The sequence below is a fragment of the Neodiprion pinetum genome, chromosome 3 (genome assembly GCF_021155775.2).
Source record: "Neodiprion pinetum isolate iyNeoPine1 chromosome 3, iyNeoPine1.2, whole genome shotgun sequence".
NCBI lineage: Eukaryota > Metazoa > Arthropoda > Insecta > Hymenoptera > Diprionidae > Neodiprion > Neodiprion pinetum.
Window position 1 is genome coordinate 28,445,814 of NC_060234.1, and position 16,008 is coordinate 28,461,821.

The 16,008-nt window shown below is 41.8% G+C and overlaps 1 protein-coding gene across 5 annotated transcripts in view; it reads right to left on the minus strand.

Annotated features, from left to right (window-relative positions):
- LOC124215281 (uncharacterized) overlaps nucleotides 1-16,008 on the minus strand; it is an 85,409-nt gene that overhangs the window by 47,504 nt on the left and 21,897 nt on the right. For all 5 annotated transcript variants that reach the window (XM_046618466.2, XM_046618468.2, XM_046618471.2 and 2 more), the window contains exons 4-5: nucleotides 8,586-11,970; nucleotides 1,436-1,901 (exon numbers count right to left, since the gene is read on the minus strand). In XM_046618466.2, the coding sequence (XP_046474422.1) occupies nucleotides 1,436-1,901; nucleotides 8,586-11,970 (3,851 nt within the window). The remainder of the gene's footprint in view (nucleotides 1-1,435; nucleotides 1,902-8,585; nucleotides 11,971-16,008) is intronic.

Here is a 16,008-nt window from a genome sequence, read left to right on the forward strand (position 1 = left end):
TTAATGATGATTTGAAGGATTCGCTAGAACGGTAATATTTGACAAATGTCGTGCGAAACGCCGTTTCATCGTTATTTACGATAGGAACAATTACGCAGCGATAGATAAAAGCTTCAGCTACAGTATTTATCGATAATGTAAACAGTAAAAAAAAATGATTAGTCACAAGTGTGATACGCAAATAAAGATATCGGTTAACAGTGTTTCAAAAATAGTTTAACCGCTCAAATTTGTATCCTGCTTGAATGGTGAATAGATAAATCGTAGACTACGTGTTATAATTCCAGCTTATACACTCTAGTGATGATATGGGAGGTACATTAAAGGGAAAGAGTTTAAACGGAAAACATATTAATAAAGAGTAAGGAATGAATAAACGATTCGTATAATTCAGCTTCTCGAGAATGAATGAAACGCGTTGTTAAAGCGAACGTGTATGTATACACATATAATAATACACTTTGGTACTTTCCTTTCACGAATTCAAGATGCGAGCAGACTCGACGTATGGATTACGTGGACGACGTTAAACCACGTATCGAAGCATTAACCAGCGTATATAACATATATTATATGCATTATGAGTAAATGTGTGTATTCGGACATACACGAATACAGATTTATACATTACGTACATTATACATATATCAAAAGCCATAAAACGCTGCAGCGACCCCATTACGCCGCACACATACAATATCACAAACCTCGTACTGCATTTAACTGTCCATCCTACCAATCGTAAAACCGAGTCTTAGAACTGTGCCAGATTTGCGAGGTATATTGACGAACTTTGCGTTATTACAACATTTGGTACAGAGTCGAATTAAGTCGATGAAAGGGCACCTACTTCTCTAATTGTACATTTACAGACGCGTCAATGCATCTTCTCTGTGCGATAATTTGTCGTACCGACAAATTTCTAGAAAACGCTTGTACTCTGAGGACAGTTTCAACGGTGGCTTTATTTCCGGAAGATTTTCCGAACGAATGTGCACGGTACGTTTTTACAAGTTCGCTTTTTCTTAGACCCTCGAAAGAATATATCGATAACCAAAAGTCTTTCGTAATGTAATTTTTCACCGCAGTTTAACAGACTCGACTTTTCCAAATACACCGGTGTTAGTAAACCGAGGAAATTCGTTCGAACCGGTGAATTGCGACTGTACTGCATAAAATAAGTGCAATACCGTAAGGGTCTAAGAATTTTCTTAATAAAGAAAAAAAAAAAAAAGAAGACGTGCAACGATCTCTATATACTCGACAATATTTTTTTATCCTTTCGAAAATGCGAAAAGACGTGCGAGAATTTGGATATAGCAGAGAAGGGTGTATCCGACTAGGTACAGGGTGGTAAAAATTATGCACGGCGAAGCGATATAAAGGGTGGTGGTAAATGGATTGAACGGGGAGTTGGGTGGGTTTACGTACTGACCTTGACGAAGTGGAGGTTTTCCTTGTCGAGGAGGAACTCCATGGACTTGTGGGGGCGTTGGTGGCCGCAGGAAACGGCGCCCTCGACGTTAGTACCTCCCGGCGATTGGGGGGCGTGAAGTACGTTGCGTCCGCCAGGAACAGCCCGACTGTGATTCAGGTTGAGGAGACTCCGGGTTTTCTTGTTGTTCGAAGCCGCGGGCGTCGCGACGCCCACCTGGTGGTCGACGGAGGCGTCGGCGACGTCGGCTGCGTCGAGGTCGGTCTCGAGCAGGCCGACGGGGCGCTCGGAGCCAGCCTGCATCGCGCGAGCTTTCGCCATCTCGATGGCCGTCGGGCTGCCGAGGTCCGTCGCGGCGCGTCGGCGCGTCCCGACGCCTGAGGGTGGCCGCGCCGTCAGCGCCCCCGCTCGTGGCGGCTGCGGCGGCAGGGGTGGTTTGCTGGAAATTGCCGACCGCGAATTCGAGCTGCGGACAAAAGTAACGTGCCTCGTTAATTTCGCCCCTGAAACTAATTCCTACGCATGCAAGTTTACAAATTGGAACTATACAACTTTCAGCCTTTCCGACCTCGAGGCGGTCGATTGGCCAAAACTCGATATACCTTGTTCAGGGTGTCTGATGGTGCTGTGCGATTAATCGATTAATCGGTAGCTTCGATTAATCGTTTTTACAATGAATCGATTAATCGGTTTTTCGATTCGTATACCGATTGACCTGCAGAACGATTATGAGGCAACTTCGATTGATCGAAACCGTTGATTAATCGATCAATTGGAAATAAGATCAACCGAAATTATCGATTAATAGATTGACAATAGATGCCGATTAATCGGTTAATCGCACAACGCTAGTGCCTACTTGACAATCGAAGGGACTGTCTACTACTCTATGATAATCGTGAATCCAGATTTTAGAACTATCACAGGGTTTTTTGGAACAGTTAATTTCATTGTCTTATGAATTTTAAGGATAGGGGCAATTGGTTAGGTGTTGAATGAAAAAAATGTATACATCAGTTTGTATACTATACGAAGTGAAGTGCTAACCACTGCATGGTCCGTCGACTGCTATAAAAATTTAACAATTTATCAAATATGTCTTGTGTCGATTTTTCCAGGATAAATCAAAGTATTCTAGAAATTTTCCAGGACTCAAGGAGTAATTTTTGTTTCTCAGGATAATTCCAGGATTTAAGGATATTTGAGGAGCAGTAGACACCCTGCTTGTGCTTTCATTACGGGACAGTCCTACATTCTATATTTGTCATATCATTATGCATTCATAAACTACGAAGCTATCTTCAAAAGCCTACAAATAGAAAAATATTGGAATTATAGATAAAGGCATACAATTAAATGTCGATGCTTCGTTTCAAATCGCGTTATAGTGATAAAAATTTGGTACATTCCTTCGATTTTACTCTGCGATAGAAACTCTCATTTATTTACAAGACTGTTTTCTGCATAAAGTCCGCATAAAATCGCATGAAACCCTTCTAAGAAATTTAAACGGATCGATTTACGGAACCTCCTCAAAAAGTCATCAATGTAAGTATAGAAAATTGATTTTTTACATCTACTATGCTATACAAGACATTTTTCTTGCAGAAGGAGCTTTGAACTCAACCTTTCCAGTAATGTACTACCAAATTTTTATCATTCGTATCCAAAATCTAACCAAATCTCTTATGCATCATGTATATTTTCGTCGTGATTTTAAATTGTAAACTGCTGTGATTTTTATTCTCATCCATTTTTTGTGTAAAATAATTCGTTGTATTATACGCACGATCTGTGCAAAAGATAAGTGTCAATAAGCTTACATTATTTCAATTAGACAGGATGATTTAGCAAAAGATACGAATCGAATAAAAAATTCCTTTTTTAACTCTTCTAAAATACTGCGCCTCTCGCAGTCGTGCGATAACTCAAAAAATTAAATAAATCTTTGAACATAAGCCAACTTCCCGAATTTTCAAATTCTGCAACCATAGTTTGAAAATGAATTTTGAATATTTACGACAGTGAAACGAGTTAAAAATTTACCCTTATTCCGCGGTAGTCAAGAAGTCTTGGTTAGAAGTTAGAAATAGTCAAACCCGCAACGTAAACTCCATATTGTTCGTCAAATTTCCTGACCTTTTTAGCATTCCACGTTCCTACGTACATCAATAACCCTTATACACCCTTGTACGCTTCGACCCAGAACCGCCCTAGTTGCAATTGCGTCTCTAACCTCCTTCTTCATATTTCTTTCAAGAAGCAGTGAACCTTCTGGGCGTAGCCTTCATTAGGCTATAGGCATATCGTGGTATGTTTGCCCGGTAAATATTTATTCGGCTCTATAAGGATCCGTCGGGTGTACAGTCCGCTCCAAAAATTATTGAAGATACCGAGTTGAAAACTTGCCTGTTTCGTTCAGACGATCCCACAATCGGTAATTGCAATTTTTCCATATCGTCGATATTATATAGTTTGTTCAAACGTTACGTATACTATTAAAACCATTGACGAGTTGTATTCAATGTCTGTAAGTAAATTCTTTGCAATACATTCATATTTTACAAAAACAAATAGGCCATGACATTACAGCTGGACTCTGGTACAGTTTAAATGCGCAATTTTTTTTTCATTCTACAAATATTTCTAGATTCAAGGGACGTTTCAATCATATCCGTTACTATCCCACCAATTTTAGTTGCACATTCGTTAAAATTTCATTATTCCCACCTCCGTTTTGCTGCCGGAAGATTGTCCAGCAGACTGTACACCTAACACGTCTTGAAGATTCAGAGAGCCGTACCCCAAACTAACTCGGGGCAAATATAACATACACATAAAGGTATTCACGTGGAAGTTACTCAGAAATGAAATTCCCGTTACTAAACGAAAAGATTAGTATTTAGGAGTCTGCAATAGTTACGAAATTCGCTTTCGAAGATCCAAATATTAGGCAAAAAAAAAGGAAGGGGGATTAGGATTAACGCGAAACTTGGCTGGTCTCGCGAAAACAACATATTTGCAAACTGTTTGACGTAAGAATTCAAATGCTGGCAGAAAATCAACAACAGTGTTACCGAGCATTGTTCCATGTCGAACAAAATGACAGGGAAATAACTCAGCTTGAAGTATCAACGTGTGCATGTTATTATTCATTTTCAACGAAGGCCTTGGAAAAAAAAAAAAAAAAAAAAAACGACAATTCAATATTAAAAATGGAAAGAGGTTCAAATGATTTCAATAACCATCTGGCCAATGTTTTTAACGAGAAGATATTGAGTAGTTCTACGGACAGTGAGTGAGATAAGTCTGCGAGTATGCTAGACACTGATAATGAGTAAAAAAGTATCACGGTCGCTTGAGAATTTCCACATGTAATTTTTTATACGGCTCAGTTTTCAAGTGATACTTTCCAGCCTAGGGAAAATTACAATGCTGTTGAAAAAAAAAAAAAAAACCCGGTTACACACAGCGCTCAGAAAATAACATTTTCGGACGTAGAATGCCGCTATTATTTATTAAATTTGTCAGAATTTTATAACACATTGTAACTACTGAAGCCTGATGCTGATTAACGGAGGAAGAACGAGCGCAATTCTCTGACTATTCTCGGTTTTCCCTCGCGTCTGTCGCCAGCCCGTGAACGTGATCACCGCAACGTTCTTACGATTAGTTAATTTCAATACCACGAAATGATTGTGTATTATGGAGAAATATTTACAGTCTACAATTTATTGTAGGAATAATTAACTGACTACCGAAAATTATTCATTTGACGATAATTTATTGCCCAGTAGTAAATATCAACATCAGAAAAACATATCTGCGATAATACGCGAAACGATAAAACACAAAGCGACCCGCTTCCACGACGACGAAAATTAAAACGGAATAATAATTACCGAGTAAATGAAATAGAGTGAAAAAAAAAAAAATAATGAAATAAAATAAGAGAAGAAAAATTTTCAAACGATCGAGGCATTTACTAGTATGAAATAATTTTCAGTGTAATGAGAAAAAAAATGGTCCTCGACTATTTAGAAAGAATTCGCAAGACTGTTATGCTGGAATATTAAATTCGTGTCGCGCGTTAGCGTCTGTATTGTTAAATAATGTCCGGTATGAGGTTAAAGACCGAGATGTAAGCATAGATAGTAGTGTTTGCGGTTGAGTACTCAAGGAACCACTTGAATTAATCTTTTATCTGATGAAATTGTTGTGCGGACTCATTTTTGTATACATTATGAATCCGTGAAATGTTGATTTTACACCGAAAGTGCAGATATTATGCTTTATTATACCTATATACATATATACCGGGTTTACTCGAATGCAATATAAATGATGATAAAACCATATCCTGAGAGCATGCTTGACTTTGAATGACACAGTGTATACCGTAATTCAAAATTTGAGCGATGGTAATATTGGTACAAAATGTTACGAAAATTAAACAGGAAAAAGTCTTATATACGGGCTATTCCGCGTCAACCGGATCAGTCATCTCTCAGATATTTTTTTAATTTGGCATGTGGATTGTGTGGGACGAGTTAGATTTTTGTGCCAAAGCGCGAATCTCATAATGCAAAATTCGATTTTTTATTAACAATAACAAATTAGACTCCCATTTTTTTCAAAAATTCATAACTTCGGCAAAAAATTAGATACAATATATTTTTTTTTTTCAAATTACGCGGAAAGCTCCATAGAATTTAAAAAAAAATACGAAATGGTAAAAACAAGTTGTTATCAATTGTTTATTTAACAATTAATTTTTCAAAGATTTTCAAAACAGTGACTGACACGATCAAAAAATTTTTTTAAAATTCTGACATGTTCCTTGAACTGTACTACAACCTGTGAATTAATTCCAGAGGGGTGTTTTTCTTCGTTTTCGAGTGAAAAATCATTAAAGGTGTCGATGCGCATGAAATTGCGGCCCGCCGAGTCTCTACGTAATGGCGGGCGGCCGGTTGCCGTCCACCGCTACACCGCGGTGGCGTCGCAGCGTTATTTTAGAGTCATTTTCACGATGTAGGACATGATTGAAGAATCTGAAAAAAATACTGTACCTTCACAAGGCCTGCTCAAAGCGATAAGTGAAGTTTCAGGAATGTGTTTTTCACCGTTTTTTTATTACAGAGATTCAAAATAACGGTTACACACCATGAGAGTGCACATAAATGATAATAATTACATAACTTGCTACTTATTTTAAAATAAAAACACATTCTTGAAACTTCACTTATCGCTTTGAGCAGGCCTTGTGAAGGTACAGTATTTTTTTCAGATTCTTCAATCATGTCCTACATCGTGAAAATGACTCTAAAATAACGCTGCGACGCCACCGCGGTGTAGCGGTGGACGGCAACCGGCCGCCCGCCATGACGTAGAGACTCGGCGGGCCGCAATTTCATGCGCATCGACACCTTTAATGATTTTTTACTCGAAAACGAAGAAAAACACCCCTCTGGAATTAATTCACAGGTTGTAGTACAGTTCAAGGAACATGTCAGAATTTTAAAAAAATTTTTTGATCGTGTCAGTCACTGTTTTGAAAATCTTTGAAAAATTAATTGTTAAATAAACAATTGATAACAACTTGTTTTTACCATTTCGTATTTTTTTTTAAATTCTATGGAGCTTTCCGCGTAATTTGAAAAAAAAAAATATATTGTATCTAATTTTTTGCCGAAGTTATGAATTTTTGAAAAAAATGGGAGTCTAATTTGTTATTGTTAATAAAAAATCGAATTTTGCATTATGAGATTCGCGCTTTGGCACAAAAATCTAACTCGTCCCACACAATCCACATGCCAAATTAAAAAAATATCTGAGAGATGACTGATCCGGTTGACGCGGAATAGCCCATACGTAAATCACAAGTTTTAACGGCCAACTGACGTTCGTGAAAACTATGCAGCAAATGTAAATATACATCACGTAACTAAAGCTCGAGAATCGTATGTCGGTGGAAAAGCGAGTGGACGATGAAAATAGCGCTGAAATCACCGCGATAATTCCGACGATTGCGTATCTTCCCGATTTCTTTTTTCAAAGCAATAACTCGATGCAAAGAATGATTAAAACGATGCGGATTTGTACATAATGTACACGTATCAGCCATTGTTCATCCCCCGAGTGAATTATTTGATACGGAAAGGACTGATGCGCGGTTTACGATCATTTATTAAAGAGGTACAACAATAACGAAAGCTCAAAAGCTCGTCATCCAATTACGTTTGATTCCTGTGAGAATGGGGCTACCGTTACAGTACCCAGCTGATTCTAGACTGTACGTGTCACACGTGACACAGGGTAATACAGTTACGCAATCGTTGTTGGATCGACCTCGTAATTTTCACCGGTGGCGAGTGCAGCTCGAGTTTTCCTTATTCTACCATGCGTTTCCCGCAATATCCGCAGTTTCAAGATGACCTAAAATTTTCCGGATAAAAAGACAGCTGGGAGCGTCCGATGTACATAATAGATACGAACGAATTGAAACCGAGTCCACTATTCAGCGATGATTTACTCGGGTCCGATTTTAGTGGAAGACAACGGTGTACCTACTTCGAGTCGATAGACGGGTGCCGCACATGTACCACTAACCCAGTTGCATCGTTAAAAAACAAAGCGTGCGTGGTATTGCAGAGCGGTGGGAATGACATTGCGGATCGGCTTGAAGAGTTGTATTGAAATTCGGTTATTTTGTTTGTTACGCCTCGTTGATTGATTCCAATTTAATTTAACAGTGATATATTTAGCTGCAGACTGATCGACCATGTAATGAATCGATTCTACTATCGCACCTCAGCGAAGTCACACTTCGCATGAAGTTCGCGATGCGCGATAACAGTGAAGATTGGTGTTTGAATCGACGGACGGGTAGCTTGGTAAATAGTGAAAACAAAAAAAAAAAAAAAAAAAATCGTTGAGAAATTGATGGGATAAAATTCATGTACGATAAACAATGACGATGTAAACACAGCACTTCGAACTCAAGAATTAGGCTATCGGATTATAATTACACCTGTCAACGTGTACCGTAATCCGAAGGAAAAACATAAAAAACGACATAAATTTTAGGTTCTGGAACTCGCGTCGAGCAGGAAAATATCCTAGGAATAGATTGAAACACAATAGTCACCTCAAATTTGAACCGCTCCTCTGCACATCGGTCGACTTTCCGGTATTCTCTGGCGAGGCTGAATCGACGACGGCGGGATGATCGTTTCTTTCTTCGTCTGCTGGTCCGTGGAGAGGTATGATAACGTACTCGGGCTCGTTGGTCTGTCTATTATCCGTCACTGATTTACTCTGCACTTTGTTAACATTGTTAGGTCTCGATTCGGCGGCACTGGCGCTCTTCTTAACCAACTCTGACCTCGGCACTTTAGAACGACCACTAAACCGCAGCCTCGAAAATCTCTGAAGAAAACCACCGAGACCCTTTTTTTTCTCCTGCTGAATTTTCCCGGATCCGGTAGTGTCCTGCTGGTGTTGATGCACCGCCGACACCCCGGATGACGACAACTTTGACGACATATCGCGCGTCGTGACACCCGTATAACTAGTCGCGTTGCTTTGGGTTTGTTTTGCCTCAACGGTCCCACTCCGTTTGAGACTGGTGATCCGCTGGAGCGGCTCTGAGGCTTGTGTTTGCAGAAGTGGGGGGTAAACATTGTCGGTCTCTGGTCTCTGCGGCCATTCACTGGCCGTGCTGCCTTCTCCAAGGCTGGTATTTCCGCTAGTGGTGGAACTGCCCGCCCTCGATCGCCTCTCCGTATTCCTGTCGCTGCTGCTCCCTGTTCCGATCCCAACACCGGCGTCGTCCCGTCTATGGTCATCGGCTTCCGATCTTCCGGCAGCCCCGTCCATGGAGAACCTCGTCATGCCAATGGCTGACTCGGACCTAACCGAACCGTGAAGAAACAGTCTGTCGTAGTCCTTGACGCTGCCGATTCCCTCGTCGATGTCGTCGACGAACGGATCGTCGTTGCAGCAAATACCACCCGAGCTCTGGTGAACCGGGTTCGTCATCGTCGCCGACGTTGGCGTCGTCGTAACGTTTTGTTCCGGGTAAAATTCACTTATGAACGACATCTTGTGCAAGTTCGGCGTGCTGCTCACCGATCTTGACGACGACGATTCGAGGCTCGATGGCTTTCCGGTGATGAACATATCCGCCACCGCGTTACCACCTGCACCGCAGTTTCCGCCACTGTTACCGAGATAGTCACTCGCCGCGTTGACGTTCAATTTCAACCTCCGTTTTTCGCCCCTGACCCTGACCTCGACTTCCTCGCGTTCCTCATCTTCCTCATCCTCCTCTTCGACGTGTCCTTCGTCCTCGTTCTCGCGATTCGTTGCTGCGGATTTACTCTCCCCTTCACTGTCCTCCGATTGGTTGATTTCTTGTGAATTTTCATCGGTTTGATTATTACTGTTAGGATTGTGATGATGATCGTGATGATCGTGATGATGATGATGATGATGATGATCGGTTACGGTTGCGGCTATGGATTTATTTTCGAAATACGGTAGGTCTGGTTCGTCGTCTAATTTTTGTGCGCTAGCACTTTCTCCACACGTTGAAAATGAATCCAAGTTTTTTTTTATCTGACTCAGAAGCGATTCCCGCTCGACGTTCTCGTCGCGATTGAACAACATCGCGTTGCCAGCTTTTTTCTTCGCCTCCGAAATCTTCCCGTGACCTTGAACGTGGTTCTCACTAACCGGGACGCTCCTCCCTCGATCCGAGGCAACGTTTTCGCTCGATTTCGAGTAAACCTTGGCCTCGGGCGGTCCGAACCCGTTGGCGGTGGTGAGATTGGTCTCGGAACCGGTGCCGGCGAAGCTCTTCGTCATCTCCTCGACAAGGTCGGTGACCTTGAGCCCCGAGGTTCCCGGTTCCTCGAGCTCGTCACAGGCGTCCATCCGCTGGAAGGTTCTCTGTCCTGAGAAGGCCCTGACGTAATCGAATTGCTGAGCAAGCTCGTAGCTCGCGTTGTTGCGAACGCGACGTCTCGGCGTCGGTTTCGGGACCTCGGCGTCTCCCTCGGGGACGGGTAACCTCCTGGCGAAATCCTCGACTTCGAAGTGCTGGGCGAGTTCATAGCTCGCGTTGTTCTTCACTCTTCTCGGACGCTGCTGGCCGGTTTCCTGAGGCTTCCGGGCCTCGTCCTCGCGTTCGAGGCGTCTGATCGCCTCGTCGACGATGGAATCCACCTGCAGATCCGTCATCGGGACCGGGACCAAGACCAGGTTCGTCTCGGCCCTGTCCTGCGTCCTGACCGTCGACGTTACCTGTCGCTTAGGCTCCTCCTCGAGGGAGGAGGGCGAGGTCGCTTCTTCCTCGCACCCGGGAAGCTCCGCCATTTCGTGATCGGCAACACCCGGCTCTTCGGACGTTGACCGAAATACATTCTGGGCCGCCAGCCCGCAGAGATGAAGTCCGACGGGGACGCTGGATACTTGTACAAAGTTTTCGAAGTCCTGCGCCTCGAAGTGGAGCTGGGACGGGGAAATGCTGCAACGACGTGTCGCTGCACCGTGCGTCGAGACGTCGCTGGCCAGACTGGGCACGCTCTGAGATTTATCCGTGAATCTAAAATTAAAACCCTGTTCGCTCCACCCCTGTTGGCCGCCACAACTGCCGCCTCCGCCGCCTCGACCCATGCCGCTCGCTATATTTATCCTGCTCTGCAGCAGAGCGGCCGAGCCGAGAGTTTGGCCAGACCTCAGTTCGAGGACGGCGTCGCGCTTCGTTTCAATACCGATCTCACGAAGATCGATTATGTTCCGACGGTCCATCGAGGTCGAGTAGCCGGATGGAATTTCGACAAAGCCGAGCCTGTCCTCGAACTTCTTACAGTTAAACTCGCTTATATCCCCGCCATTTTCACCCTGCCAAAAGTCCCTGTCACGTGCCGATAGTCTTCGCCCCAGACCAACGTCGTCATAGTCCTCCTCCTCCTCGTCGTCGTCGTCGTAGTCGTACTCGTCGTCCGAATACTCGCCGGCCAGTCGGAGATTCCGGTGCTTCTCGTCGGTCGCGTAAATGGCGAACCCACCGTTCACCAGCCGATGGTCTTCCAACTTTTGGCAAGTCTCAAGGCTCTCGAAGCTGCGATAGGGACGGATCTTACCTTGCACACCGTTCGCCAGACGTTCTCCAACGTGGTTCGACGTGCCGTTCGTCACGATTGTGTCGCTGTCGAGACTACGACCCTCCAGACTGTCCGGCGACGTGTTGCCGAAGTTGCCGTTCGGCCTGCGATTCGCAAAGTCTAGGGAGTCGAAACTGTAGCTCGACGGTGAGTCTCGACAAGTCGTCGCGCAGTTTCTTTCCAAGGTCTCGAACTGGAGGAGGGAACTCGACCGAGACGAGGAAGAAAATTCCTCGTCCTCTTCGTCCCCGTTGTCGTCGTACATCATCACCGCGTCTTCATCCCCCTCGACCCCGTTCTTTCGTCTACGTTTCTTTGGCACCACCGAATTACACTCGCTTCCGCTACCGTCCAATTTCTCCTCTGTGAAGCAAAGGACAAACGGGGAATCCCCGGAATAAGGTATACGTACATGGCATGCGGACACGTGTTAGTTGTACAGGGTACATTTATTCCTTAGCGATTTATCATTATCATCATCGTCTGAGCATTGTTGGCACGCTGACTTCACCACGTGTTTCGCGATTTTACGAGGCTAAATATCTGAGGTCACGAGTCTCAGGTGTTGTCAATTCTACAATGACGATATACTTAGAAGTCCAAGGTGTGTGCTATATTTAAACTAGATGAAATTATCGTTTTCATCTGCCAATTCAACAATCCCATTTTGGCAGGTGCGTCGCAAAAAACATCAATTACACACAATGATTTTTAGAGGATTTCAATCACTAACAAATTTGCTAAATAAATAATTTCACACCTGCGTATCGATTTACGTGTGTACTTATCGTTAGCATTACACGCATCGCGGGAATCACGAACAACGGTCAACGAAGCGGCGTCGCGACGCGTGGCTGCGGGCCGATCATTTGTCGGAATAGCGTAGCTCTATAAGCGATACTTCCGGCCAAGTTAAGGGGCTTCCGGGAGTGGGTGCGTCGGCACTCGAAGCCGCTTCCTCGGTTGGAAATTAGCTGACACGAGCGGCGCCGCAGGTAAGCAGAAATAGGTATTATACGATCGAGTCTCATACCTGAATTGACGCAACGTGGCCGCCGTATGGTCCATTCCGTGCCAACACGAGCCGGTTTTGACCTCACCATTTTTTACTTTGTTGAAACTTTTTCAGGTAATAGTAGTTATTTTTTTTTTTATTCTCAGATTTTACAATTATTAATATTCCTACCGTATCACGTATAATTCATAAAAAATTTGAATTTTTCAAAAGCATTAGCACGAAAATTTCATCTGCTTTCGACACTTTGACAATTCTGAGTTTACAAAAATTAATGTTGAAAGCGTTCAGAAAATGCCGAAAAATTCCCGAACTGTCTCGATCTTGTGACTTATTTTTTCTCATTGAATAAAAAATGAGAGTGACCTTTGAAAAATAAATTTCAGGAGATGACAAATAATGCACGTTCGAACATCATTTTCACCTCTTACACAATTTAGGCATGTGTATGCTGAAAGGGACGAAAAGATTTACGAATTTTGCCAAAACTTAAAAAATATTGAAACATTCATTTTCTTCTATCCGAGACTTTCAGAGTACTGAAAAAAATATTTGAGAAACTATCTCGTTGTGGGGCGAATCTTGAAATGATAAAAGCAAAAAGTTGTTCTGTTTCATAATTTTATTGAGGATTTTAAAAATCCTGGAACTATGGAAATGCTTGAATATTTACTGGCAGTTTCAGAGGCACTCCAATCGCCTAGAAATGTTTAAACCAAATTCAAAATGGTGAGATTAAAACCTGGTCGACTTATCATAGAATGCCATATATATTATAAGAACACGCGTCCGATCGCGCTGACACGGGAGAGACGGAAATAATAGTCGACAATCACCATGGACTTGTGTTATCCTGTCACCGATATATTATAGGATACCAAAAGGGGTGGAGGGATAATTCGCATGAGTGAAAACGAGTAAACGTTGAAGGCGGATCGTCATACGTTGCGTGTGCAATTGTCTACGTCGCATAACAATATGATACTACGAGTTACGTGGGAGTATGCATTACACAACTCGATATACACAGGCTGTCATGACACAAAGAACAAAATAAGCAGAGGACAAAAGCGAATTCGTACAATCGTTATTCACCGTTCATAGCAGATTAGAATGCTAAAACAGGTTCTTTCATACGTGATTCTATTATGTTATCCATATTTGAGATTTTCACCATTATTATCGTTTATCAATACCGCAGGATGGAGTATTGATAATGATTACGTCTGTTAGAAATAACTCTTGACAAGATGTGGTTTTTATCCTCAACACATTGCCACGCTGCTCAGTTTCGTTTTTGGACCATTTTCTTTTTTTTCCAAACATAAAAGAGAAATTGCGAGTTTGCGAAATTTTTATTCTGACGTTAATTGAGTGAACGAATAAATTTTATATAAAAATCTTCGCTACGTGACTATAAATTTAAAAAAAAAATCATTTTTTTTTTTCTAAACGAAAGATTAACATTGAAACAGTGAAAATCGAATTAAATCGTAGCATTTCTAATTTACAACTCTGTAAATGCTGTGAGTAGGAAATTTCGTACGTTGGAGAAACGGCTGTTATTTCTAATACAATCGTCAATTTTAATAAAAAAATTTGTCAAGTTTTGTGATATTCTGAGGAACGTTCCAAGGCCAGATATTTGTTGAAAAGTTTATTCGTTCAAGGGCAACAACCTGAAATCCAAATTTTTCAAGTATCTCGACCGGGGAAGATTTCTACAGCAGTTAAAACAAAGAATTTTTCGATTAAATCAGAATGTTGCATTTAAAGAATCGATACTGTACTGTATTGGAAAGGCAGAAATATTGCAAGAAGTGTATCACAACGTTATGCAAAAGAAAAATGTGTATTCGTGTACATTCGTAAAAATGCGTTGTTAATTGAAGATAAATATCTCAAAAACAAAAAAAAGAAACAAAAAAAACATTGACAAAATTGCATTTGTTTTAAAATCGCGAAAGAAACAGCTTGTGCTTTTTTTGTAGAATAACTATAAGCTTATATTAAAATTATCGTTTCATCGCAGACTTTAGTTTCGATTTTACATGGAACCGGAAGCTACGCTTTCTCGGTGGGAAAGCTGGGAAATATTATGTAACCAAGATCGACACGAGCGATAAGCACGCGTGAAACGATACCGATTGAGACTGTATAAGGTATAAAGACTAAATTGCACGCAACTTTCCTGTGTAATTGATACAGATAATTGGCGTGAAATCAACGATCGGATATTTTAGTCGTTCAGTAACGTTTGAATCAACACGCAACCATTTAATTAAGTTTCAACACGTGCCGTTTAAGTGGTAACATAAAGTCGTGTAATGCTGTCCAGATTTCCGGCATTTCCGGAAACAAGACGACAGTCTGCACGTTGCGTGTCACCTTCGAAAAAAAGAAGAAACAATAAGGACAAAAGAAAGGGTAGAAATTGATTAAATTATGTATATTCCGTGAATCGCATAACTGGACCCGTTATTTTACCCAAAACTGTATTTCTTGGTTATGGCAAAACAAATTTAATACAGATATAGTAATCTGTAAAAGAATAAATTTCTCTCGATGCAAAAACCGGTTATACGTATAATCGCATTTAGATTGTTATCCACTTAACTCAACGATATGCTTTTCTAACGTGAAACTTATCCGCTTATCTGTAACAAAGTGAGTAAAAGAAACGCACTGAAACAAACTTCAAGTGACTCTTGAGGTGAACGCCACTTCAACGATATTAGATATCTTTAAAAAGTAAAGGACGTTTCTGATCTGTTTATCTTGTACATCCAAAGGTTATAAATATGTTGTCTAAATTCGCAATCATCGTTTAAAATCCAGTTCGACAAAGAAATGAGAATCCCACGACTTATCCAAAAACCTATAAACACGGATGTATCCGTGATATAAAATGTTTTGAAATGTTATTTTCAACTTCTATTCGCCTGCCGCTTGCGAAAAATGATGCGAAATGAATGATTTTTCTATTCAAAAACACGCCACGAGTCGAGATCTTGTCTCTGTGCAGGTCGTTTTGAAAAAATAATAACGCCAAGTACGAAACGGTGCGATTTTTACCGTTGATCGACTCGTTCCAAACGTCGACGTCGTTCCGCCTACAGACAGACCTTGGCAATGTAAAACTCCAGTTACCTGGAATCCCCGATGTTTTACGAAGGTTGAACGAAATTTCTCGCTTGTCACGGTTCAACGCTTGACGAGGCTGGATTACGTCAGCGTAATCCGCGATCCTTAGACGTGGGCGATACAGTCATTTCTCATTAACATTCCGTGGTTGAGGTCGTTGGTCTTATCGGGCGCCTCTTCTTCTTGACAGAACGACCCACGTGCAGTATTTCGAAACAAAGTTAAGACGAACGTGAATCGCG